Source organism: Sebastes fasciatus, chromosome 13 (assembly GCF_043250625.1).
Source record: "Sebastes fasciatus isolate fSebFas1 chromosome 13, fSebFas1.pri, whole genome shotgun sequence".
In the NCBI taxonomy this organism is placed as follows: domain Eukaryota; kingdom Metazoa; phylum Chordata; class Actinopteri; order Perciformes; family Sebastidae; genus Sebastes; species Sebastes fasciatus.
Genome location: NC_133807.1, coordinates 25,363,379 through 25,389,699, shown reverse-complemented (window position 1 = coordinate 25,389,699; position 26,321 = coordinate 25,363,379). Strand labels below are relative to the sequence as shown.

Sequence of the window (26,321 nt, the reverse complement as noted above, 5' to 3'; positions counted from 1 at the left end):
CTTCTTCTGCAGAGCGCAGTGGAAGATGAAGATGAACATGCCCTGGAAGGCGTTGAAGGTGGTGAAGAGGTAGGCCATGATGACCGTGTTCTCATTGATAAAGAGGAGGCCAAAGGCCCACGTCATCCCCAGCAGGAAGAGCAGAGCGATGGCCCCCAGAGCCCATGATCTGACAGAAGCGGACAAGGAAACGTTAACAAATAATGACACGGAGAAACCGAATCAATTTGGAAATCCAATCTGACGGTGTGGTTTATTTATCACAAGTGACTCCCATTGAATGATTTGAACTCACTTAATGTTATCCAGGCGGCTGGAGTCAGGTTTGAGTGCTGAGGAGTTGCGGATCATTTTGTGTAAAGTGATCATGAGAAAAATGAGGTTGAGCTAGGGTACAAAAGATAGAAAGAATCATATAGATGTGTTGTGAACTTTACAGTCTGCACCAAAAATACTGAATTTGCTCCGTTAATAACCTCATAAAGCAAGCATGGTGAAACACTTTTAGTTCGACGGGGTGATATCGAAATAGAGAGGGGAGTAATACTGTCTGACAGTAAAGCTAATACCATAATAACGAATGAAACGGGTCCAATGAAGCTCCAGATGAAGTAGTTATCCACTCGCAGCCAGCATCTGGAGTGGCACAAAGGAGAAGAGAGAGTTACACACACACACACACTCAGACACGCACACACACACAGGCATGCACACACTGTTTCCCTGTCTCAGCGGATTATCTTATGAAGGCTAATCATCAGGCTTTGGCTAAGTGTGTTCAGAAAAGCCAGTCCGCGGGGAGGTGCAAGAGCCGTTCACACAGCACTGCATATTACATTTCCAGCTGGGGGAATAGCATAATCCTACTTCTCAATCTGCAGGTGCAAAAGACCAGTCTTCACACGTACGCTTTCTTGGTCCCATAGCTCCTGTAGTCTACGGCTGCCGAGATGCCCACCACCAGTGCGGGGAAGCAGTAGCCGCACAGATAGTAGTACTTTTTGCGGGAGTACTCGCTCTCAAAGACCTCCACCAGCATGAGATAGAGTTGCACACCCTCCAGACACATCCAGGAGAAGGCAGCCAAGAAGAAGAAATGCAGAAGGCCAGCAAAGATGGGACAGGCAATCTGAGGACAGCAGTAAAGGAGAGAGTAGAGAGAGGAGAAGAAGAGAGGAAAGAAAATATTAAAATAAAGGACAGTTAAGATCAGGGCATATAACTGACTGAAAAAGAGGACAGAACAGAGTCACTATCAGGAAGTAGTTTTGGACATTCACAGAGGAAAAAATTAAAAGCTGCCCCCTGGGTGATTGGCTCTGTGCACATTATTGAGTGATAATTCATTAGTTTTATAGAGTAACGTAATGAGACACTGCCTCAATTTTAGTTTCACAGTCACTATTAACATTATGAAAAGTTGTCACTTGCGTCATGCTGTCACTCTCTTGTCATTTTCAAGTTGGAAAAGTACAACCTGATGTCGTGATTCCCTTTCATAAGAGATCCAGGCGTGCCAACAGAGTTTAAAAGGAGGGGATGTAATGCAGTTCTTTTTTTTGTAATTAACTTTTTATTGCTTTTCATAAGAAGTTACATCACACAGAGCAAAGACATCAGAAACAAAAAAGACAACAGTAATAACAAAAAAAAAATAATACAAATAGAGCCTGAATGCATCATAATATTAAACAATGGTACCTCCCATGTTGAATTCAGCATGATGAGAGCTAGTTAACGTTAGCTGTTAGCAGCCCCTGGATGCATCGATAGTGAGTTTACTGTGTCCCAAACACATTTTTTATTGTCCCTGGGACGCCGTTAAGGCTGCTACACATCGGCGGCGTTTTTTCCGCGCTATATTATATATATCGCCCAATATATTTTTTAGAACTGTTGTTTTTGTCATGAGTACTTAAATCACACATAAAGGGAATATTACGCGGCAAAAAAGTGACTTAATTTTTTCCGGAACAAGGTTGATTTTCTGAGCTTTCGCACTGCGAATAAAGGCATCAACCAATCATGTTGTGTAGAACGGGTTGAGTATAAAACAACAACGCAGAGGCTCCGTAGTCCAAACTAGGACGGCAAACTTTATTACTCCTTTCAACCTTGACATAGGCAGCGCAGACCAAATCTGCTCCTTCCGTTCTTAACTTTCACAATAAAAGCCCTAGACATATAATATTTGCAGGCAAGTATTTCCTATTTTCCTGTTGTATATTCGTCACGCCCCCGATGTGTAATGGCCTTTAGTCTTAAGCCCTGACAGTATCTGCGGCACTGTAGAAAAACGATTACCATCACATTTTCAGAATTTTCAAATTGGTACTGAAGTATCGGTTCTCGTGACATCCCTAAGTGAGACCCCAACATCCTTGGCAGGTATCAGGTCAACATATGGCTACGAACTCACATGGTATTCTGTCTTGTCGATGCCGATGAGGAAGAGCAGCTCGGCGATGAAGAGATTGATGCAGAGATTCTTGTGGATGGTGTTGCGGTCGGTCTGCAGGCCCCGCAGGAAGCAGAAAGTGGAGATGCAGATGGCTAGGCACACTAGGGAGATGACAATGCCCACCCAGGTGATCACAAACAGGATCAGTTCATGCATTCGCCCCTGGTACTGAGGTCCGGGTCGTGTCGGGTAAACAAAGATGGGGGAGGGGGTTGAGAGAGTGGAGGGGAATGGGATAAAAACAGAGGGACACAGATACGCAGCAGAATCAGACAAATAAAGAGGGGAAAATATAGGAGAAGACAGTGGAATGGGAGATGAGGAGTACAGAGATGGATGGGAGGACAGTGGAGGGAAGAAACAATAGGGGGATAGATAGACAGGACAGGGGGGAGGGGGAGAGAAAGAGAGCAAAATTGCTTTATTTAATATTTGTAAATATATGCAAGGAGCTAAAGTGTAGAGACAAGAGACGAGACGTCCTGAAAAAAAATACATGACATTCAAATTCATGTGAATGTCAGCTAGAAGTAGCAGGACATGAATTTGTAAGCATGTGCCTCCCCGAATGTCGGAGTGAAAGGAGGAAAATAGAAAATTCAAAACAAAGAGCTTGTCAGCCTTGAGAGGGTACATTAATGTGCAAGTGTGTGAGGGTGTGTGACTGAGAGCGAGCGAACGCTTAATGCTCGCACGAATGAACGTCGGCATAAATTACTCGGCTTCCATTTTAACCGCGCGTCTGCCACGCCCTTGTTGACTCACATCGGGCTCGTTGTGAGCCATGAGCACGGCGAAGTTGGTGAGGTGGCTGCAGGAGCAGGTGGTGTGCGTGCTGTTGGTGTCCAGCAGCTTGCAGCCCTGGGACGACCACTGGCCCGTCATGGAGCGCTCCGAGTAGTTCCAGAAGGAGCAATTTGGAGTGTAATAATTCTCCAGCTGTGGGAAGAGAGAGAGAGGGATGATGGAGAATGGCGATTGGTGTGTCAGAATATAAATTAAGCATGATAACGGCTGAATTAGGCCACCTGTAGGTGTTTGAGTGTGAAGACCACCGGCTCAATGAGAAACACTCTGCTGGACTCTTTGTTGATGGAGGCAGCGATTACATGGGAGTTGACCGCCAGGAGCCGCTTATCGTGGCCCGGCCCGTCCGCCTCCATCTTCACAGTGGCGTTCTCAGTGGACAGGAAGGAGCCCAAGTTTTTATATAGAATGAACACCACCTTGACTTGTCCTGCACATGGAGGGAGAGAAACACAAAAAGATAAATGAAAGAGAGAGAATGTGAAAATAAAAAGGGATCCTCACTCCCAACTCGTCAAATACCGCCGCTTGGTCAGTGCCCCTCAGCATCGGAGACGACGCTGCCAATACACGCTCGTTACATGCAAAGTGTCCTCACAGGTTTAGGCAACACAACCAATTAATCAGGGTTAGGAAATGGTCGTGGTTGACATTAACTTGAATGACTAGTGACTCGCGTGATTCATGGGGCTGACGATACTAAACGACTTACGTGACTGATGATACAATCGAGTCACGTGACTAACGACTCACGTGACTCACACGACTGACGATACTGTCCAGTCACGTTACTAAAGACGACTAAAGACGTGGCAAAATAACTCAACGTTACTTTTAGTTTCACACGAGACACAAACACCGGTCTCCTGGTTGAAAGTCTTGTGTTTGTTTGACCAATCCACCACCCCTCCTGCCCACCCTGAACGGACTCACGCTATTAATACTACGTCACTTTCTCCAACTGTCGGAAACGCCGCGCATGGGTTTATATTGGAGTTAGCTGAAAGCCTGTTTCGTCACAAACTATCGGCGGTTTTTCATGAGTTGGGAGTGAGAACGGGTTGAGACGTAATATATAAAGGGAGATGCAGACAGAACGATAAAGGTGGGAGGAGGAGGAAGAAGAGGAGGGGGAGGAGGAGGAGGAGGAATAAGAGGAAGGGGGGGAGGAAAGACCAAATACAGAAATGGGGGCATAATATGGTAATGGCAGCGAGAGTGACAGAGATAGAGAGCGGGGAGTGACAGGGTGAGCGAAAGGGAGACAGAGAGAGAGAGTTAGTGAAGGTTAGAATGATGGTAAGGACCGTTTCATTTTGACTGGTGGAAGAGAGCGAGATTTAATGTGGAGGGCAATGGAACATTCATCCCTCAAGCATTCACAGATCTCTTATTATTCCATATGAATATTTCATGTGCGTTTGTTTCAATCATTCTAATCTCGTTCCCACTGCAGAGCCGAGCGGAGACAGAAAACAGAAAAGGGTATGGAGGGAGGGAGTGAGGGGGGGATGGGAGCGATGAAGAGGGGGATGACAGAGGAGAGTAGGGGGGGTAGAAACGAGAGAGATGAGAGAGGGGGATAAGATGGCGAAGAGACGGAGCGAGGGAATGGAATGGGGAAGAGAGAAGAGAGGGAGTGCTGAGATTGCTCTGTCAGACTGGGGCCGATTGTAATCTACACGCCTCCCCAGCTATTCTATTAAGACTGCTGTTAAGAAACCATCAAGAAAAGAAATTGTCTCAGCACTTTTGTTAATCTGATTAGCCTATTATTATGAACCAATAACTTAGTCAACTGCATGCAGATTGTTTTAGGCTTGCATGGAATGGGAACACAAGAGTGGGCTGCACAGGACAGTAACATTTATCAGGCCTTGTGGTGGAGGACGGGGCTGCTGACCGTTGCGACTGTACTGCTTGATAGTGGAGGCTGAGAGCTGGATGGTGCTGTCGCTGGCGTAATTCTGTGGGAAGAACAAGTCCTGCTGGTCCATCTCTGTGTTTAGAACGTGCACCTCCAGATCTGATGGTAGAAACACAGCACGTAAAAAAAGACTTCTGCGCTGTCAAATATGCAAAAAAAATAAAACATCCAAAGAGAATCAGAGTAACAACCTGGAGGTAAATTTCATCCATACATCTACCATAATTACCACCACGTTCCACAAATATTACTCAAAATCTGGTATTTGGGTCAGCCCTAATATATCGTCATATTGCCCAGCCCTACACCATCAATGCTGTTTCCTTACCAATGCTGGGCGCTCGGTCAGTAAAGCGAATCCCGTACATGTTGTTGGCCAGCAGGAAAGCTCCTTTTTCCACGACATCCAGTAGCATGGTGGCGGTGTGGGCCTGCTCTGTGCTGTTCATGTCCTGCCACGACTCCAGGGCCTCGGGACGCAGCAAGTTGTCCACCGTCTGCACCACCGCCTGGCGCATGCAGGAGGCGTAGTAGCATTCATTACCATTACTGAGAACACTTTACAACACAAGGTACACAAAATCCTGAGTAGTTGACAAGGAAGGAGTAACAAACGAATCAGGAACTAACCGATAATTAATGAATCGCTCAGATGTAGTTGCAGATATGATGTGAATATTTAAGTAAATGCTCTGAATAATGATGCTTTTTTTAAATCTTTAAAATCGTTTTAGTATTCTCTCTCATCCTTGTGTCATTTGAGAACAAACAGCTCATTCCTACTTAACTTTAGAAGCTATTTCTCAGTTCACTAGGAATTTGCTCTACTTTATGTGAGGAGGCACACAAAAATGTTAGTAATGGTAATCATGAAGTAAAGATGCATTCCTCACAACTATTTACTGTAGGAATTTCACCGGCGGCCATGGCCCCTCTGTCTGGCCACACTGCCCCAGCTGATTTCACCGTTCTCTCCTTTACCTCTCTCCTGTCAATACGTTTTGTAGACACCAGTGTCTTTACTGAGCAACATCAAGTGAAACGCTGCGCACATAACCAGTGGTGGATTAAAAAACTGGACTATTTATGCCGATAATTTGACGCCGGGTTTAGCAGCGCTGGGCAGCCGGAGCTGATCGCGGCCACTCTAGACAATGCTTGTGATTCCACCACGCACCGCAGAGCCTCGAAAGCAGCTCTCAGCTCTGCTCCGCTGTAGTCTATTTATGACAGAGCTGCATCGCGATGCAAGTGTCTTCTTCACTGGTTGAGGGGATGCTCTGTAGTCTTTCAATTACTAGAAGAAATGCAAGTGTTCTCCTCCTGCTAACAGGCACTGTATGTGAATATAGATACAAAATCATTATGAGAATGAATGTATATTTAACAACTAAAACACAGCCACAAATCTTTGATCCATGTCGTTCATAACTGGACTTTTAACGGTATTAACTTTGTCTGTAGGCTACAGCACACAGAGTAGTAAATAACAATAAACAACTTAAAAATATTGGTCATTTGTAAATACCAATAAATTATTTTATGAAGTAAACAGCTTTTTTTAAAATGTATATATTTCACTGATAGTTATATTATGTATTAAAAATAAAATCTTACTTACTTTAACTCTTAAGTTAAATCCATTATTTCCGTGGACTTAAAATCATTGTTTTATTTGATGGCCTTGCTGCCCTGGCGTTTGACCTTTGTGCCCTCAAAAAAATTACAACACCAAAGGCCAAGTAACCTTGCCCCTAAAATGATCACATTCAAGGCCCGGCAGTAATGATAACTTATTATTTTTTTTGCCATCTATTACACAATTTGGAAAGTAAATCTGGAACAATTCAATAAAAAAATTGGCTGGAATGCAGATTCACAGATTTCCACAGCAGCAATTAATCATTAGACAATATAGAAAAAAATCTATTCTCATTTTTCAGGAATTAGCTATTAATTAGCCAATTATCAATTAGTTATTGATTTGTTTATCACCCGTTCCTTGATAACTATTATTTCTTTGTACGACATTGTTAAATGAAACCACATTACTTGTCCACTTTAAAGTACAAAGTCACTACGATCCCTCTATAATTTCCTAGAAACTCCTCACTCCCCTGCACTACATTTATTACTGTGCCATGTCAGACATATTACCTTTCTATTTCACACTTACAATTCATTTAATGGCAATTTTGATGGTTGTATCAGCTATCCAATTTATTGGAGTAGCCTGCTTGATGAATCATGTAATTCTCTTGCTCAGGCCTCTCAAAATGAAGGATTGACTGCTGCGTGGAATAAAGAGCGTTGCTGTTAAAGAAATGAATTCGGCATCAGAATGCACTCTGTCCGCCACTAAAAGAAGAAGACGGAGGGTGATTTTGGTTTATCCTCTGAACGCTGCTGAGCTAACTTGCAGTGAGTGAGAAGAAATAACCGTTACATGCTACACGGCAGCCCTTAAATTCATCCTTGCACCGACAGAGATCAGAAGATGTGGTGTCATATTACAGTTATGCTGCAGACAGGTCAAGATACACAAAAGCCTGTGTGCTGCAGAGCGCCGCATTTCATCATTACAGAGAAGCATACACAAGGCCTTTTCATGATATTAGATTACTGCTTTCTCAGAACCAGAGATATTGCACAAATATTGGAAAAGAACAGAAGGGTGTAGTAACACAAACTGTTGCCTTTCACACGGCGCTATCGTCAAATTACATTTTCTCCGAGCCACAGATATTGTGCCTTATTGTGCAATGCAATGAGGCAAAGGCCAATATTATACACTTAGGCTCAATCACAGTCCAACAAAGCTAAGATTATGTCAAAGACAGATGACTTTCACATTAGCTGAAGCCGTATATCAAACATATGTGCAACAATTGAAAATCAGCTTTCACTGCTCTGGGAAATACTGCACCAACGTCTGCCAGGAGTTATATCAAAACTTACTCACGCTGCTCTTTGAAAGAAAAAAAAGCAGAAATCCTATAAGTGATGATTCCAAAGGCAATATAAATCATAATACAGAGCACTGAGCCAAAGGAATCTCATCCACAAACCTAGTCTTCTCAAGGATTTATCTTCCCCCAGTTATTCTAAGTCGCAGAGCAGACCTACTCCACAGGCATGCAAAGCAGGCAGATAAAAAAGAAAAGCTACCTGGATGTAGGCCCGACAGGTCCGCTCTCGCTTCTGGAGCTGGAAGGGAGAAAACAAAGCATGGAATTAAACAGCTAAACAAAAAAAAACAACCCGTAAATTAAAAACTCACTCGTCCTTGCATGTGCACTAGGGGGGTAAATTCGCATTAACCTCAGCACCCTTTTCTAATGCTTGAATTAAATATAGGCGTGGGTGTGTGTGTTTTTCTTCTACCTTGTTGTAGTTTCGTGCAGCTGACTCCTTGTTTCCGGGCCTCAGAGCTTGAAGCTGGGCGTCCAGTATGTCCAGCAGTTGCTCGATGAGTCGCACGGACGAGCTGACGTCTCCGGCTTGGATCCGACCCCGGGTGTGGTTCACCAGCTCTCCGGCTATGTTGGCCGCATTCTCGCCGCTCTTTATCTGCACATGAACACACGCGAACGCATACATGTTTGCATACAGTGATAGTATGAGGGGCCGTACACATGCCGCTTCTAAAAACACATGGAAAACACCAGCCTTTTTTTTCTATCCAATGTGCTTGGGACGTGGTTAGTGGACAAAGGCTCTTATGCAATTGTGTTACTTGGTGACATCACCATGTTACAGAAGAAAATTCGGGACCTCAAGCAAGGCGTTTCAGTCAGTTCAGAAGAAGCGTTTCTGTGCGGGAGAGTAACTCCCTTCTGAACTTTAAGCTTTGTAACTTTGCAGACCTTTTACATGCATAAAAAACTATAACACACTAAATGAAAGGGAAAAAGCACAAAAGCAAAATAGGACCTCTTTAAATGTTTACATGCACACTAACATTACCAGAAACCACATGTTTTGAGTCTCAACACTAACAAAAACCTCACTGTTTGTTCTGCAATCACATTTCCCCAGACCCCCTCTAAAAAAAGGATCTTTATTATTATCCCCTCTTGCATCATTGTAAACAAAAATGGGCCTTGTAGAACACATCGTGAACTTTTTATGCTCCCTAGTGCTGTTTCACTTGCAAATCACACCCTTAGCCACCACTTTGCGATTGCAATTGATTTTTGCCAAAAGGAGAAGGTATAATGGATTCTTCCAACCATGTTACTTTTCACTGTGATGCTGCTTTCCCTTCCGGGCACACGAACACACTTAAGAAACCTTTAAGAAAGCCGATCAAGGCCAGAGTAGGCATGGCTAAATAATCAGGGTTTTCTCCTGCAGAAATGTAGCTGTGTTAACCAGCTTGCTTTTAATTCACATTTATATGGACTGAAATCTGATTACTGTCCAAATCGGGATTGAGCAGATGACTACAGTGTGTAAGAATGTAACACAATTTGGCAATTTAAATCATTGTGCAGCGTATTGCAATAAGATATATTGCGATTTATTATCCTCTTTCAACTGTAAATTATGCAGTTTGTCAACATCTGTTTTATCTAATAAGATACAGTTTTCACTCTGTATTTCTCAGAGTTTGCCATGTTATGATTTGAGCATATTTATTTTATGCTAAATGCAGTACCTGTGAGGGTTTCTTGACAATATTTGACATTGTTATGTGTTATTAATTGATTTCCAATAATAAATATATACATACATTTACATAAAGCAAGCATATTTGCCCACTCCCATGTTGATAAGAGTATTAAATACTTGACAAATCTAAGGTTCATTTTGAACGGATAAAAAATGTGGACAATCACTGCTACTGCATTATATAAGACTATGATGGAGAAATTGAAGTGGCAGTGCAAGCTGTTAGGCCTTAAGCCTGATTTAAAAAAAATAATTCAACCTAGCTGTGATTAAAGTATATTACTGAAAAAAGAGAGTTAATTAAGTATCAAGAGCAGATGCCTTGTAATGAAGGGCCAGTTGAAATGAGTCTGTATTTTAATCAGGCCAGCCTTGGAGATATGTTAATGTGTGTGTGGAGGTGGACGGGGAGGACGGCTGTGGCGGTGAGGCGGAGGACGGGGACGGACCCACGGCCAGGGGGTACGGCTCCAGGTCTCACCTTCTGGGCCACCTGGTTGACCCACGGGGAGGTGCAGTTACTCAGGTCAGGACCCCGCGGGTTCCACATGACCTGCTCCTCCAAGCACTGGAACGAAGCGATGCCTGGAGACGGGCAGAGGGAGGGGGGGGAAGTAATGGAGAGATAATAAGCGTTAGGGTGTCTGCAATTAAAGAGGAAAGTGTGGAGGAGAGGGATGAGCACCAAAAAAAAGTGTGATTCTTTTTTTTTTCCACCCAAGAAAAACGGAATGAAATGAATTTTAAAAATGTAATACTCAAAGTGTTTGAAGATGAGAGGAAAGGAGGAGGGAGGAGGTAGAGTAAAAATGGGTCAGAAGTGGAAAAGGTTCAATAATGTGAGAACGTGAGGGAAGAGAAAGAGAGGGAGAAGACGGCAAGGGGTGGAAAAGGCTTTCATGCTCTAAAAGGAGTGGTTTAAAAGGAATACTTGCAGACATTTACTGTGCAACACACACACACACACACACACACACACACACCAAAGACATTAAGGTATGATACCTCACTGTCAAATAAAAAACACCTGAAGGGAAGCACCTTCCACTAACCCTCGTTTCCAGCTAGGTTTTTCCAGTTACGCGGGTTCAGAGAAAGGACAACACGCGGGGATAAAACCGGAGAAGGGTCTATACGCTGCTGCTAACACAAATAACCAACGTCAAGTCACAAAGACGAGGCAGGGAAAAGAGGAGAAGAGAGACCACAGAGAGAGAGAGATAGAAGGGCAGAGATGACAGAGACAATGCAGCAACACTTCACAGTAGTAGAGGGATCAGAGCAGATGTGGCGTTGCATTTCATACCCCTTTCTTCTCTCTCTCGCTCTCACTTTTCTCTATACTCTCCTCCATCGACCACAGATTGGGTTTGAGGGCTCTGCCAAGACGCGGCAATTAAGCCAGCTGCTAATTTAATGTTACTGCCGTTCACAGGGAGAACATACAGAAACAGCGAGAGGCGGAGGGGGGGATGTCGTTTTGATTGCTGCATGTTTAGAGGTATAGAAACTAGCATGAAGGGGAGGTGAAGCCTGTGTTGTCTAGCCTTTCATTTTATTATTCGCCACTTTCAATCAGCTCTGTTTCTGTGGGAGATGAGCCTTTTCATATGTGGAGGACGGGCTTTCATCTGCGAGTCCTCGGGGACTGTGCCTGCTGGTGGCATCGACGCAGGGACGGGAGAGGACAACAGCGGAAAAAAAAACAAGTGCGAGAGCACAAACATGCTGATCACTTGGGCACATGCTCAGATATTGCACGCACAAACATTAGTGCTGGGACGATGCACCTATCTCCCGATAGATACTATCAGGATACTTGGGTGCCTTGGGTTCTATATGTATTACGATTTTTAAGTATTGCAATTTGATATTACGATTTATTGCGATTTTTGTTAACTGTATAATAAAGTTGAATCATACACTTCTATGGACTTTTACTTTGGAAAATATCTAAATTAATACAGTAAGAATGTTTGATTTTCACCAGTCAGAGATGTCCTGAAGTCAAATATATCAGTCTTTGTCAGGCATTATTTATAAAATATTTTTCAGCAACATTTCCCTCACAAATTAGTGGTAATTTCTTTTTAATTTAAGGGACATGTAATGTTTTGTAATTCTGGTGAATATAATCCAATCAATCTTATTTCCATAGATGTATGTTGTATATACAGTTCCCTTTGTTAGCACCTTATTTTGAAAACCGGACGTAGTCGCACGTGTATATTCCGCTAACATCGCCAAGTCCGTCTGTTAGCTCTCCCGTCAGCTCCGTTCTCTTTATACATCCATGGTCAGCTCCATCGTGGCCGTTTGAATGCATTTAACATAAATGTCAGTATATGGGTGTTCTACAGTTGTTGCGTCGGCTGATTTGACCACGGAGAAGAGAGTGACAGCTGGTTTGACCTCACGTTACCGCAATACGATATCGTTTCCTGTCCATGACAGAGTTAGCATGAAGCTTTAGCCGGGATGTCTAGCTCTGCTTTTCCTGGTACTGTATGTGTAGTGTTTACCACGTTGGATTGTTTTGCTTTTGACGGACACGGAACGGATATGACGTCACATTACTCTGACTACAACAATAAAAGTGGTAACTTCCATCCACCTCCTCATAGACAATACGTAGGTGAATCGATTCTTTCCCTCCACCCCTAACATACCATTTTAACATGAAATGCATGCTGGAAATGTTTGTTTCATGGAGTGGAAAAAAATACACACATGCAGATGTCCTCACCTAGAGATCCTTTGGGACATGGGCGGTCCACTGTTTCTCCTCGCTGCGTGGCGGGCCACGGGACACCGCGGACCATCTTGGCCTCACAGACAGGGGCCTCCGGGCCTTCAGGAGAGGGGCGGGATGGCCGGCGGGTGACGGGCACAGTAGCTGTGATTGGGCGAAGATCAGGTTGCTTGTTGATGGAGCCGATTGGGCGCGAGGTGGGGGCCACAGGACGGGCGGTAGAGGGGCTGGCGCTGGACGTGAAGGGCCTAACTGCCGGGGTGGTGGTCAATTGGGTGGTGGTCAGAGGGCCTGAGGTAAACCAGCAGTAATACAGAGAGAACAGAAGAGGTGGAGACATTTAGAGCTGTATAAAAGGATGTAAGGGATTTGTTAGAGAGCAGCAAAAGCAGAACAAGATCAAGAGAGTGAAGGACACATGCATGTGAATTTAAGATGTCTCTCAGAAGTTGAGTTCAAAAGTTAGCCTGACAATAATTGGGGTGACAAATACTTTTTTGAGTAGGCTCTCCAGAGAGATGAGAGATGCAGGGGAGGAGATGGAAAGAAGGCATCATCACAAGTCAGGGAGAGGTAAATAATTGATCAAATGTATCAGAGAAGTCACCATCGCTAACAACCAAACCTAATGCGAAGATAAAAGCAACATATCACAACTACAAAATCCTAGCTGATCAAACGCTGAGGCAGCGCACACACTGTGAGCCGCCGCCCGTGTGTCTCTGCCTCCACTCTCTCTGGGCCTAATTCGAGCTTCATACAGGCCTTTATGCGGCTCAGATATAGGCCTACAATACATCCAAACCTCCCTCTCATATTGATGGACTGCCAAAAATGCAGCGTGGTGTTCTCATTTCATCCTCCCCCTTATCATTTCAGAATGACTTTTTCATTATCCATGACACAGAGACGTTGATATGAAGTGCTATAGCATTCATACCTGAGAGGCTGCTCTTTACTGTAACTATGGCTGCGGATGGAAATACAATGATTTGATATCTGAGGCAGCCAAATGTCAGATAAGAAACAGGCACAAACACAGTCTGCATGTGCTGGTTGAAGTGTGACCTGATCAACATCAAACACTGTAAAAGGCTCTTCATTATTTCATGTTCTATGAATATGAAATAAGAGAAATGCAGTCATTGCAAGTAGTGTTGCACGGTGTACAATACTAGAAGCCGTTAAAAACAGTACCAGAAAGATGGAGACAACAAATGAAGTTGAAAGGAAGATTAAAGCAGGTGATGAACCACAATCCAGCTCTGAGCTGGTGTCTGTATCAGCAGAACTCCATTAAAAAAACAAGGATATTAACAGCGCAGCTCTAATTACCGACAAAATGTACCAATTAAATTAGATTCACCATCTTTTCTGAATCTATTCAAGCATCTCCTGTAATTCGGCAAACACATAATCCACCAAAGAGCATATGTAAATATTGTTTTGCTGTGTTTCTCTGTAACATGAAATGGACGGAAAGGAAAGCAGACCGGTGGTGACAGAGACATTCTCTTCACAAACACCACTTCGACACAACACAGTCCTTTCTACAGTTACTGTCCATATTTTAGCAGCTTTTCTCTCATCAACTTCTCACAGAACTTCATCTGAATTTATTATCATTTTGTGGGTTTTGTTTTGGAAGCCTCTTGCCGTCTGCCGTGCTGCAGTACCACTCTCCGCCTGAACTGTTACTGATGCGCCAGCGGGGGCGCTGTTTACAAAAAAAACGTATTTAACATTGTTAAATAAGTGATATCTGGTTGCAAATATAACGTTATCTATCAAAGAAAGATAGTAAAGGGGAGATCAGATTACTGCATACCATGTAAATTTTTTAATCAATACATTTTTAATTAATAAAAAAGTCTATTATTCCATTACTTTTGATGCTTTAGGTTTTTGCTGTGGTATAGTTTCAGTATTGGTATTGAGATATTTAAGCAAAGGTATCGTATCAAAGTCATAATTTTGCAAGTAAATAAGACATCGTATCGCTTAAGAAGTGTTTCAGTGTGCGTTCAGTGGGATCGCTCCTTACCCGTGGTGGGGTCTGGTGGTCCAAACTCCAGCGGGTAGCGCAGCACATTGTAGTTGTTCCAGACATAAAGCTGGTTGTCTCGAGGGTTGTAGTCCACAGAGGAAATATACTGGTAGGGGTTGGGGAAAGCGATGTTGACAGGCTCCTCGCGGGCTCGGTTCGTATTGTAGGCGTACATCACCAGGTCGCCGCCTGCTTCGCTGTCATCGTCCTGGTAGACGGACCGCACCGCGTAGAGCACACCGCACGCCATAAAGGCGTTGGATGCCATCCTCTTGTCAAAGCTGGTCTCCCAGGTGCCTTCAAAGCGCAGGGTGTAAGGATTCACCTGTGGGCATAAAGGAAATGTTGAACAATCATACTGGGAAGCTTGAAGAGACAGTTTGGTTTTGGGGGATTTTACTTTTGTCTTCAGACTCTCTGCTATAGAGGTTATAAAGTCAAATGTCTTCATGACTAACAGAGCGAGTCTACTTGCATTTGATTTCTTGATATCCTTTTTTATTTCTATGTGTGCAGTTTTATGTATCATTGAACTTTGAAAATGATTTGATGTAACATTTCCCATGTTACTCATGAGCCCACAGCGGCACAAATGGTACTTCTGTACAATAATGTATAGATTTATAAGCACTTATAAGAAAATTAAAAAGTAATTAAACCCTCAGATTTAGCTTAGGAGAGGCGATATTTCTTTGCTTTTATGCAAAGCTACAGACTTTCTGCCGAGGCATAATAGAGACCTCCATGTTTCTCTCTGAGTGAGTAGGAAAAATAATGAAACTCCCCCGAACCCAAACAATTCCTTGATGATGAAAGTGATCACTTCCTTATTTATTACTTTGTTGCTCCATTATTCTACACTCTCATAGCTCATGCGGGGTTTGATATTTTAGATGAATAGTTTAACTTATACAGTTAGAAAAACAATTTCCTGGTTAGGTCAAAGATAGTGATAATAAATGGGACCTGTCTATCCGAGTAACACATTAATTCAAACGCTGTTTGTGTGGAAACTTGCTGGCTGATTGCAGTTTTGTTTGTTAAGAAACAAAGAACCAACGGGTATTAAATTATGAATGTTGTAAAGTTCACAGTGATGGATCGTGTTTTGATTTTGTCAAATAAGCCGGGCAAAGTAATGTAATATGTTTAAAGCAGTATGCACAGTATATGATTCTATTGAAATACAAATGAGTAGACAACCGAACAATACCACATTTTTATGATTGATTAAGAGAGACCCGCGGGATCGCCGGCAATTCCAGCCGACATTGCGGTCTTAAAGAAGATGTAGTGGGCTCAAGCTAAGCTAGAGTGAAGATACTGGCATCATATAAAACATATGAAAATTTGCCTGGCGATTTTTAAAGGGGTCCCTTGACCTTTGGCAAGATATCTGGATGAAAATGGGTTCTCTTGGTAACCACGAGTCTCCCCTTTACACTCTAGACATGTCTACTACATGTCTAGAGTGTTATTTAACCTCCTTCTCGACAAGCTAGTATGACATGATTGGTACAAATTGATTCCTTTGGTTTTCTAGTTTTATATGATACCAGTATCTTCACTCTAGCTTTAAAATTGAGCTACAACCTAAAAATCGCAAGTTGAGTTAAAGAAATTAGTGGCGTTAAAACAAATTTGCGTTGATGCGCTATCACGTTAACTTTGACAGCCATGGCAAATACCATAACGTTTTTTGCATGTAGTATACTTTGTGTTTTTTTCACCTATTTGAAAAATGGTGTGTTTGAATATTTCTGCATATTGGGGTCCCTAAACAGTCTTGGAATTACATAAATTGGGTATGACAGGAAAGCTGAGACTCTTGTGGATTCAATGAGCTCAATTGCATTTATTTGTGATGATGTTAGTCCCCATAGTAGCCATTTCATATAGTGAGAGCATTTTTTCAAAACCTGCAATCTCGCCCTAAAGTTCCCCTGCAGTGGCTAAAAAAAGATAAAAAGGGGTCTCTGTGGATTTCTTAGGGATAAATCATAAAATGTTTGAAGCCAAAAAGAAACTGGCTGTGGACCTACAAAACAAATCAAATATTTACCCCCCTAGTGGAGATTAGATTTTAGATATGATGGGATTTGAATTTAAGCCCAACCTTTTGCAGATCTTTCTTATGTGACCACAACAACATCTCATTTGTCAGTGCACCTGTGTAATCTCAATAGTAAGTCATTCATGTGTGACATATGACCTCTCGCCTGACTAGTCAAATGAGATTTTTGATATAATCCACTCCTGCATTTATAATCCACATCTCATCCCCGTCTGTGCAGCGCTGCTCTCCCACCTGGCTCACTACCAGTCGTCCGTTGTTGGACTCGGTGGCGTAGATCACCCAGAGGCCGTTCTCGTCCACAGCCAGGTCAATGTCCGACTTCCCTCCCCAGCGGTAGGGGGAGGTGTCATGGTAGTTGGCGTTTGTGATGATGGCCTCGCCGCTCTTGATGCGCGTCCGCAGGTCGTACTTGACGATGTTTCGCGTGCGCTCTTTGTTGTAAAACACCGCGCCGTCATACACTACGAACCCCGTGCCGTCAACTCTGTTGGGCAACCTGTTGGGAGAGAATTCAGGAGTCAATTCGTCTACTCTGCGTGACACACTCCTACAAGATGGCCTCACTGTGAGCAAGCTGACACCTCAGTGGGACCATTCTGCTATCACCATCCATATCCACATCACAAGCCAATAAATCAATACAGCAGCAGATGCTATTTGATCATCCGGGACAGTGGGAGGCGCCCTCACTTGTAGGTGGTGGTGGCTCGGTTCTGTTTGAAGTCTTCCCAGGAGGCATACTCGTACAGCATGTCGGTGCGATAGGGGGTCCAGGGCATGACGTACAGCCGGTCCCCAGACTGCAGCGGGTCCTTACACCACGCCCCTGCCTGGTGCTCCGCCTCCTGCAGAGAGCTGGACGCCTGAACCCGCAGCAGTGTCCCCGGACACACAAAGACTGGAGCATAGGAAGTGTGTTGGAGCGGGAGAAGGGAAAAAAAGGGAAGAGATAGAAAATGAAAACAAAGCATTGTAAAAATGAAAGATATCATGGCGATGGCAGGGGAGGGAGAGAGGAAATGGGAAAAGGCCAAAGACCATGAAATATAGAACAGGAGAGAGTCATGGAGGGGGACGGAAGAAAGATGCGAGCAGATAAAAGTAAGTTGAAAAGGAGACAAAGAGTAGGAGGAGAATGGCGGAGAGTGGGGAGTGAGGTGAGGTACAATATCAGATTTAAAATGAAGGAACATATAAAAGCTCATTTGTAGAACATCAGCATTGTGGTCGGAAAGCGTCTGGATATGATAAATGGGAGATTTCTGGCTGCCGCCGCGGCTTGGATGTAGTCTCTAATCTAATTTATCTTGGCCTACTTTTTATTTGATTGTGCATTTTCTATTTCAAAGGCCCCTGCTTCTCTGCTCTGCTGCTGGGTGGTACAACAGTAATTGTGCAGCTTGTTTTATTAGGACTCAAATTTGGCTCTCAGTCAAGAGTAATGCCTCAAAGAAAAACCTGGGGTAAAAGATGGCGAGGTTGGCCGGGCCTCCCTTTCCTCCTTCTGCAGCTTCACACATCCACACGCACGAATACAGACACAAACGGTCCCTATTCCAAACAGACAAAAAAACATGGGAACCCTAACACACAATCCATATAACAAACAAGCACACACACACACACACAGAGGATGTCTACTTTCGGCAGGTGGAGGTCATCCACTGGGGACTGGTGTAAATTGGCTGGCTGACGCAGTGTGTCCCTGCCTGACGGAGAGAGTGCCCTGGGACCACTGGGCATGTCAGGTGATATATGAGGAAAGCTGCTGGCATCCTCGCCACTCTGACATCACAGGGGTACCGGCGACAGAGAGAGAGAGAGAGAGAGAGTTGGAGGAACTACAGAATAAAACAGCTGAGGAGTCCCCACGTCTCCTCTGCCAACTTATTTATGTGGCTTTCTGGCTTAGGGTTGCGACAGGAACCAGACACCTGCTGGTCACCTCATGATTGAACGCATCTCTGAACTAATTGGACACTGCAGGGGCACTTGGACACAGATGACACACACACCAACACACATGAGGATAGCACGCGACATGCATGCACACGCCAACACATACGCTGTCACACAGTGACGGTTAGAGTGATGGATCAGTGTGGGCTCAAACTGTCTTGAATATTGCATGGAGTCTGGTGCAGGAGGAGAATCATAATGGGAGAGATGGAGGAGCTCCAGGCTTTTTGGAAATCCAGCGTTCTCTTTCCGCTTGCCTGTCGCGCTGCTGTTGTTGTTAGTGGCTGGTGATCTGTGGTGCCGGGCCACTCAGGAATTAGCCTGTTCTGTCTGAGGGGGTCCAACAGGGATTGAGACCGGCAGCCAAACAGGAATCTAATCAAGCTCGGGCATAAACAAACACTCTGAATACAAACTCTTCACAGGGAGGAGGCTTGTCACGCTCCATTGTCGAACCAAAATGCTCCCTCGAAAGCAGGGACGCCTGAGGTGTTTGAACGTGGGTGACTGAAATATGCAAAAATAATGTTCAGAGCAATGGTTAAATCTGGCACTTTCAGACAGCTGAACAATGAATTTCCTCGACTAACATCTATGCCAACTCTCCCTCTCAACCAAAATAAAATGACATTTTTATCAATCCGGACGCAGCATGAGTTCACTGCAAATAAACGGAAGTTGTGCTCCAAAGCATTTCAAATAAAGGCCTTAAAGGGCGAGGTATTATCGGAGCAAAAAGCTATAGAGCGGGGGGGGGGAAAAAACAACCACTAAAAGTAGGACACTGCCTCAAAAGTACAATGCTACTGTAAATAGAGAAATAAACAGCATGCAGAAAGCAATGCAGCCGCTCTGCATGTAGGTGACCCATAAACAAAGCCAGGAACACTCTGCCTCAAGGTAGAATAAAGGACAAAGAAACACAAACATGCAAGCCTGTTCTCTACAGTCGACCAAGCAAAGAGAAGTATTAATATGAACGCCAGCATCCAACTTATCTGCTGCCACGATACAGTGAAACTGATATGTATTACAGAACAGTGAAGGGCAGAAAAGCTGGACTGAGGGCTGACGGGAATGGCTAAAATGTATCATAAAGCGGGTCACAGAAAGAAGGAAAACCTAAAAGCCATGTCTCCAAAGTGTGATATTACTAGATTTATGTGGTTGATTTCAGTGTGTGAAGATATACACAATAATAAAAGTTTAGGATTTGATCTGGAGCTTTGGAGGAAGAGGGGTAATATACTGAGTCATGCCTTAGGGCTGTGCATTTAATCAAGTTTTAATGTCAATTATGATTTTGGTTTCCAGCGATTATGAATAAAAGATAATCGACATAAAATGATTATTGTGCTGCGTTCCGTTTCACAATAACATTCTCGTTTTGTCTTGTGTTATAAATCGATCGCTCCCCTTTTGTTTACAGTGTTGCGCTTTCGCCCCGCTCTACAGGTCAATGACGGCCGCTCGGTGCGGGAGGATCCCCTCGTGGGAACTCTCCCCGGTGCTGGCTCGCCCTCGCCGAGCATATTTCCTCCTAGTTGGTGCACCGCGACCGGCTCCAGGTCTATTTGGAAACGCCTAGGGTGAAGCTCCTCTCGCAGCACATCACTGCTTAGTGCTCGCTGTGCCCTCTTTCCATGCGACTGACAACCGGGGTGGACTGTCCTCAGTGTCTTGTTTACCATGTTTTGTGAGTGTGACTTTTTTGCCGCATCATCACCATTCATATCTACACAACCAATGTGATTATGATTAAATTGCTTACTAGCGCACAAAGTCCTTCATAGATCTAGCCACTAAATTTAGTTCTCAAAGTGCAGCAGATTGATGCACTTAACATTAAGATGTACAAAATGTTCTTTCTAAATGCATGATGTTTCCAAAGTCTATGAATAATCATGTTTAATAATCGTGATCTCAATACTGATTATGATTTTTGCCATAAACAAGCAGCCCTATCATGACTAGCTATAATGTGTATGGAAGAGACAAGAATGCACTACAATCTATCACGGCACCAAAATAGTTGTCGCCAAAAAAATACTACATGATTCTGTTCATTATTGCACCTAACCTTCCAGTCCTGTCCTAAATTGGTAGCAGTCCGTACTCTATTGGGCTCATCATCACAATAACACAGCGGCGCGGCGTCGACTAACAGTCTGTCAGCCTCTGCCTTCCTCCTCCATGTTCCTCTCTCTACCCTCCTCCTCCTCCTCCTCCTCCTCCTCCCGTATACGAACCCTGCCGGCTGCCGATCAGCGAGCCTCGGTTTATTCTAATGAACCGGCCGTTGGGTGGGCCCGGTGTCAAAGGGGCTCATCAGCGGCCTCAAGGCTGTTCTGTACACACAGGCCACGAGGACACAGACACACACATTCACACACTCACAGGCCAAACAGAAACAGTGGCCACGCTTCACACCCTACAAACCCTGCCTAGGGGGCTTCATTAACTCTGACCTGCACTCCCCGGCTGCCTTTCTGTTTACCAGCCCTCCTCTCTCTCTCCTGCTAACTGTGAAGGGTGATTGTAGCAGTGGGAAGCCAGAGCAGCCAAACCCTAACGGTAGACAGTAGAGTCTACAGTACAAAAGGCTATTATGACCACAGTATGAATGAGGTATTAGGCAGTAGGCATTAAGCATTAGGCGTAAATCTTCAGATTAGGCATTATCCTAGTCTGGCTAGAGCAGGTTAGCTGGAGTAAGAGCCATCTGGGATTATGCAAGATCGTTAGATTAATAGATTAATTCCTGTTTGGTGTGCGGATGGAAATCAATGCAGTCAGTGAAGTCACCAGGCAGCTCAGACACAACGCTTCTTTACCCTACAAACTAGCCAGATGGCTAATGAAACTTACCTTATCAGGGATTAAAACCCAGGCTGTAGCTATCATACTCGAGCATGCCAATTACTGCCACACATACAGGGAAATACTGCTGTAATAATTGACTATTTATCTCCATAATCCCTTTCCCCGGCATAGGTCAGCTGTTACTTGTCAATACGAGGCTGCAGTATAAAATGATTAAAGCGCCAGTACTTTCCTGAAAATGACAGTAAATATCTCCCATTAGTGTCTCGCAGCAATTTGTGATCGACTGGTAACGCAATTAAAAGTGAGCGCTGACAGCTTTAGGCTAAATTTAGACTTTTCATTTTGGTTGTCTTCTGCAGTCCATGGTGTTTTTTTAATGCGTGATGTGACAGCGTCATGTTGATGGTTAGTGTACGACTTTGATGATCTAAACACCCCCTGCCAACGGTTGGCAGCTGCTTCTAAAGTGGCGTCCTCTCGGTTGTTGTTTTATTTGCTACGGGGATCTGAGGGGCTCTGCTGGCCCGAGCCTTTGCCCAGTCCACAGTCATGGCCTGCTCACAGGACTGACTGCTGAGAACATGCTGCTCTAATTGAATCCCACACCTGTTACTGGCAGGTGCAGCGCGCCGGCAGCAGGGGGCAGAATGGAGCATGGCACGCTACCCCGCGTCCATGCTGGACAAGTTAATGGGCTTTAAGGGGTTAGTGTGTGTGCATGAGTGTGCGGTGGGTCTCCTGATGGTATGTTGATGTGCATTCATCAGCCCATTAGTGTGTGTAACTGTGTATTTGTGTGTAGGCATGCATGTGTGCAGCTCAGAGAGGCGGAGAGAGAGCGTGAAGAAGGATGTGTGCAAACAAGAAGAGAGAGAGAGAGAGAAGAGCGGAGTAAGAGAGAGTAAATAGGTTATTTCCTGTGAAATGAGAATTAGGAGTGAGTTAATCTGCTGAGGAGTGACATATTATAGTGACAGAGAGAAGAGAGAAATAGGGAAAGGTAGACGGGAGGGGCTTCCATTGTGTTTCCGCTTCCTTTTAGACTACAAGGGGGGTCAAGTCATGGGAGTAAAAAACACAATACAGTACAAACAGCCGTGCACAGACATATACACATACACACAAGCTCTCAGACAATGCACACACTGTCCAGTCAGTGGAAGAGGCAGGTGTCAAACTGGCACCTTTATCAACCCAAACATTCACCCCAGAGAATACCCTTCACTGAGACCAAAAAGCTGGCAACAGCTAGAGATAGCGTCCATTGAAAGCAAAGTCTTATCTGCCTCGGAGTGAAGCTGACACTGAGTGACAGGAAAGTTGGTCGGGACATGGCTGCAGATACAGTAGACGACAATATACTGACTGAGGCTGGAGCTGTGGGGTAACAGTATAGCTTGGCATTCACTGTACGATTTTAGAAATGTGTAACTCCTACTCCTACTGTACGGGTAGATGGTTTGCGATGTAAAGCCAGAGCTCCTGATTTATGTGCTCACACTGTACGGGTAAAATGGAAAAAAAACAAAAAACGTCCGGTCGGCCTGTGCGGACCGTTCTGGGTGTTGACAGTTGACAATAAAGATTTGCTTGAAAGCTCCGAGGCAGGTAAAGTTAGTTTGCTAGCAGAGGTCTGTACGGGTCACAATGGTAACAAGGCAGAAACGTGCTGCCTTCATCATCTGTACCATCCTGTCCGCTGAAAGAGATGGACTCACAGGCGGCTAAGAAGATGTTGACAGTATGGCTTGTCCATTTTGTAGAAAGAATTGGAGGTAAGCTAGCTACGTTTTACTATATCTATTGTACAAAAAAGGCACTGATGTTGGGGAATCCGCTCGTGGCTCTGCCTCAACTTCAACAACCCACCAAAATTTCTGACCTGTCAGAAATTCATCCGACTGTCCGACGGCTGGTCGGGAGGAGTTAATCGGTCCTCGGTCCCCCCTTGTACACTGCACGGCAAACAACGCCCGACGAAGTTGGAATTCGGTCCGACTCTAAAATGAGTCGTGCGGCTCAAAATTCGGGCCAGAAACGTGTTAAAATGATACCGTGTATGCCCAGCTTAAGCCTGCTGCATGGCTGTAACGTTAGCCTAGCCTAGCCTGCTGCCGCCCTGCATGTTCCTAATCTGAATCCCAAGAGGTGTCGTATCTCCATAAAGGTCCTGTGATTTATATTCATGACCAGCTGCCTCACTCGCTCACCTCTCTGTTCTTTGGCTCTCAAAATGCAATGACTCCTGCATGTACAGTCAATCCCCACACTGCTCCCTATCTCCCCATGCTACTACTGAATAGGGTGTCTGCACTGCCTCGGTCACATGACCGTGCTTGTGTGTGTGGTGGGTCATTCCTAATGAGGCGATGCTGCCTGACTCATCGTCTCTATAGCGACCGCTCTCTCCCTCCTCTTTCTCCATTCGCAGCAGCGATTCTTTGTGTTTCCCTGTCGCACGATGCAGTGGTTTCTCACTCATTCCCTCTCACTTTTCCCAAATCACAGGTGGAGAGCTGTTTGTGTGAGCGATGGCTCTGTGTCCCCTCCCACCCCCCCTCCTGGTTTTACACCGCTTCCTTCTCTTGCCTCTTTTCCTTTAGAAGCAAACAGACTGGAGGTGAGAAAAATATAACGGACACTAGTTTGGTCCTGTCAGCAGTGATAAAGGAAATACTGTAATGATGTGGGTAGTGCACTCTGCTAGACTGTCAGCGAAAAGGGTGAGAAAAGGGACAGAGGGAGCGATGGGAAGAAGGGGAGGCGGCTGACGCCGACATGGTCTTAAAATAGCCTGACAGTAGGTAGGTTGACAAGAGTGTTGGACATTCATTGAACAGGATCCCCTGTGTGTGACATCATCACCGCGCGGTGCACGTCATCCCAATCCAAATCTGTCAATCAGCTGATCAATCAGTGAGGATTAATTGGACAGACACGGACAAGACACAAGTCTGGAATGTTAATTCAGCCATAAACAGAGAAAGGAAGTCCAGCAGTGGAGGGATGGATTAAGGTGGGTAAAGGGCAGGAGTGCAGACAGAGGAAAGGGGTATTCATCTTGGTGTTAGTGGGAGGAAGAGTAGTAAATAATAATAACCAGTTGGGTGAAGCAGGAAGAGGAGGAGGAGGAGGAGGAATGGTTTTGTAGCTTGCTATTCCACCGCAAGCACGCTAAAATGGCTGCTTGCGGTGGGAGAAAAATGTGAGACAATGATCCATGTTAATGAAAAGCCATGGACACGACAACAGACAAAGGGGTCCATAAACCAGTTAATGGCAACCTCTATAAGAGTTAATTCCTCCGACATATGGATCCAGCCATGGGGCCAGACAGGGAAATGGCTGAGGCCGAGACAGATGTGAGTAGGGGGGGTGGGGATTCAGAGAGAGTTGAGGAGGGTGAGGACCCGAGAGAGGGAGTTAAGGCTCATTGGGACTCTGATGGCCACTACTCTCACCGTGACCTTGGGTATGGGTCAGCTCTATCTCTCCTCTTTAAGAGGCTTGTGATTGAGGTGCCTGGCCATGCTGATTGGGGCTCTTTAGGAAGGCTCCTGGCGAGGCCCTGCTGTATCAGAGAGGCCATTACAAGAAGCCGGAGCACTCCCAACAGGGGATATACCTCCATCCCCCAATCCCCTCCCCTCTCCTCCCCCTCCAGAGCCTCATTGAACACATAAGGAACCAGGAGGGATTGATGTGGATGGGTATAGGGTGGGGGCACAAGTTCACAGTGCATGTGCAGTAAAGAGAGCAGAGACGTGGCAGTGACAAACTGTAGAAAGAGAGGAGGAGGATGAGGAGGAGGAGGAGGAGGAGGAGTGTAAGAGATGCTCAAAAGAGCTTGCAGCTGCTTGTGATGGCCAGATGTGATCTGAGAGATAAACCAATCAGAGGAAGGCGAGAGAGAAGAAGAGAAAGGGAGGATGAGAAAACACAACAGAGAAAAATAAGAAGTAAGGAGACAGCGAGAGAGTTAAATGGAAGTGTGATTAATTGAAAAAGGAAGAGAGAGAGACAGAATGAGAGGAGGACACTGAAGCACCTGGAAATGGGATTCTGTAAAAATGATACCTAGAGCAACTTTGGCCAGTTACTGTGTTATCTTAACACCATGTTTTTGAGATTACAGCAACAACAAACTTTGAATCGGTCCTGAGAAACCAAAACAAAAAAAAAAGGAGGGGAAGAGATATGAAGAAAAGGAGCAGCTGAGTAATGTAAAGAGAGAGGTTTTATTTCTTAGATCTGGAGGGACAAATAAATCGCAAATGAGCTGAAAGATAATGTAATGAGAAATGTGAATTATCAGGTGTGTGTGAGGCAACAGTGTGAGATAGTGGGATGGAAAAGGAGAGGAGAGATTTGCCATCCATGAGATGATATGAACGTATGTCGTCTGTAAGTTTAGGCTGAGTACAGGAAAGGAATGAAGTTAAATCTCTCGTTTATCTCTCATAGATACCGGACTGACCTCCCATGATGCCTTTCTGTGTGTCTGTGCGAGTGTGTGTGCGTGCGTGCAGGTCAGGCTGGTGTCATCAGGAGGAAATCTAGAAGGATTTTAGAGTTTTTGGTTATAGTTCAAAGAGAGATAGAAAGAAAGGGGGGGCAGAGGAGGCGATTAGAGATCGAGAAAGTAAAGGGAGGGATATCAACATCAAACATGACCACTACACAAGGTGCTGGGTTAGGAGGGGACATGGGGGGGGAGGAAGGGAGACAAGGGAGGAGGAGGAGAAGGGGAGGAAGGGGCGAGCTGTGGTTGTTATGTTCATTGTGGTCTTT

General features: G+C 44.7%; 2 protein-coding genes across 9 annotated transcripts in view; one reads left to right on the top strand and one right to left on the bottom strand.

The window, feature by feature from the left end:
• adgre5a (adhesion G protein-coupled receptor E5a) overlaps positions 1-26,321 on the top strand; it is a 219,560-nt gene that overhangs the window by 11,797 nt on the left and 181,442 nt on the right. The window lies entirely within an intron of this gene.
• Positions 1-26,321, bottom strand: part of adgrl1a (adhesion G protein-coupled receptor L1a) — an 86,694-nt gene that overhangs the window by 15,917 nt on the left and 44,456 nt on the right. The window contains exons 5-20 of the mRNA XM_074656427.1: positions 17,436-17,643; positions 16,977-17,241; positions 14,666-14,993; positions 12,616-12,912; positions 10,351-10,454; positions 8,580-8,765; positions 8,364-8,402; positions 5,524-5,704; positions 5,172-5,294; positions 3,490-3,698; positions 3,227-3,400; positions 2,420-2,629; positions 909-1,129; positions 570-636; positions 296-387; positions 1-169 (exon numbers count right to left, since the gene is read on the bottom strand). Coding sequence (XP_074512528.1) covers positions 1-169; positions 296-387; positions 570-636; positions 909-1,129; positions 2,420-2,629; positions 3,227-3,400; positions 3,490-3,698; positions 5,172-5,294; positions 5,524-5,704; positions 8,364-8,402; positions 8,580-8,765; positions 10,351-10,454; positions 12,616-12,912; positions 14,666-14,993; positions 16,977-17,241; positions 17,436-17,643 — 2,873 coding nt within the window. The remainder of the gene's footprint in view (positions 170-295; positions 388-569; positions 637-908; positions 1,130-2,419; positions 2,630-3,226; positions 3,401-3,489; positions 3,699-5,171; positions 5,295-5,523; positions 5,705-8,363; positions 8,403-8,579; positions 8,766-10,350; positions 10,455-12,615; positions 12,913-14,665; positions 14,994-16,976; positions 17,242-17,435; positions 17,644-26,321) is intronic.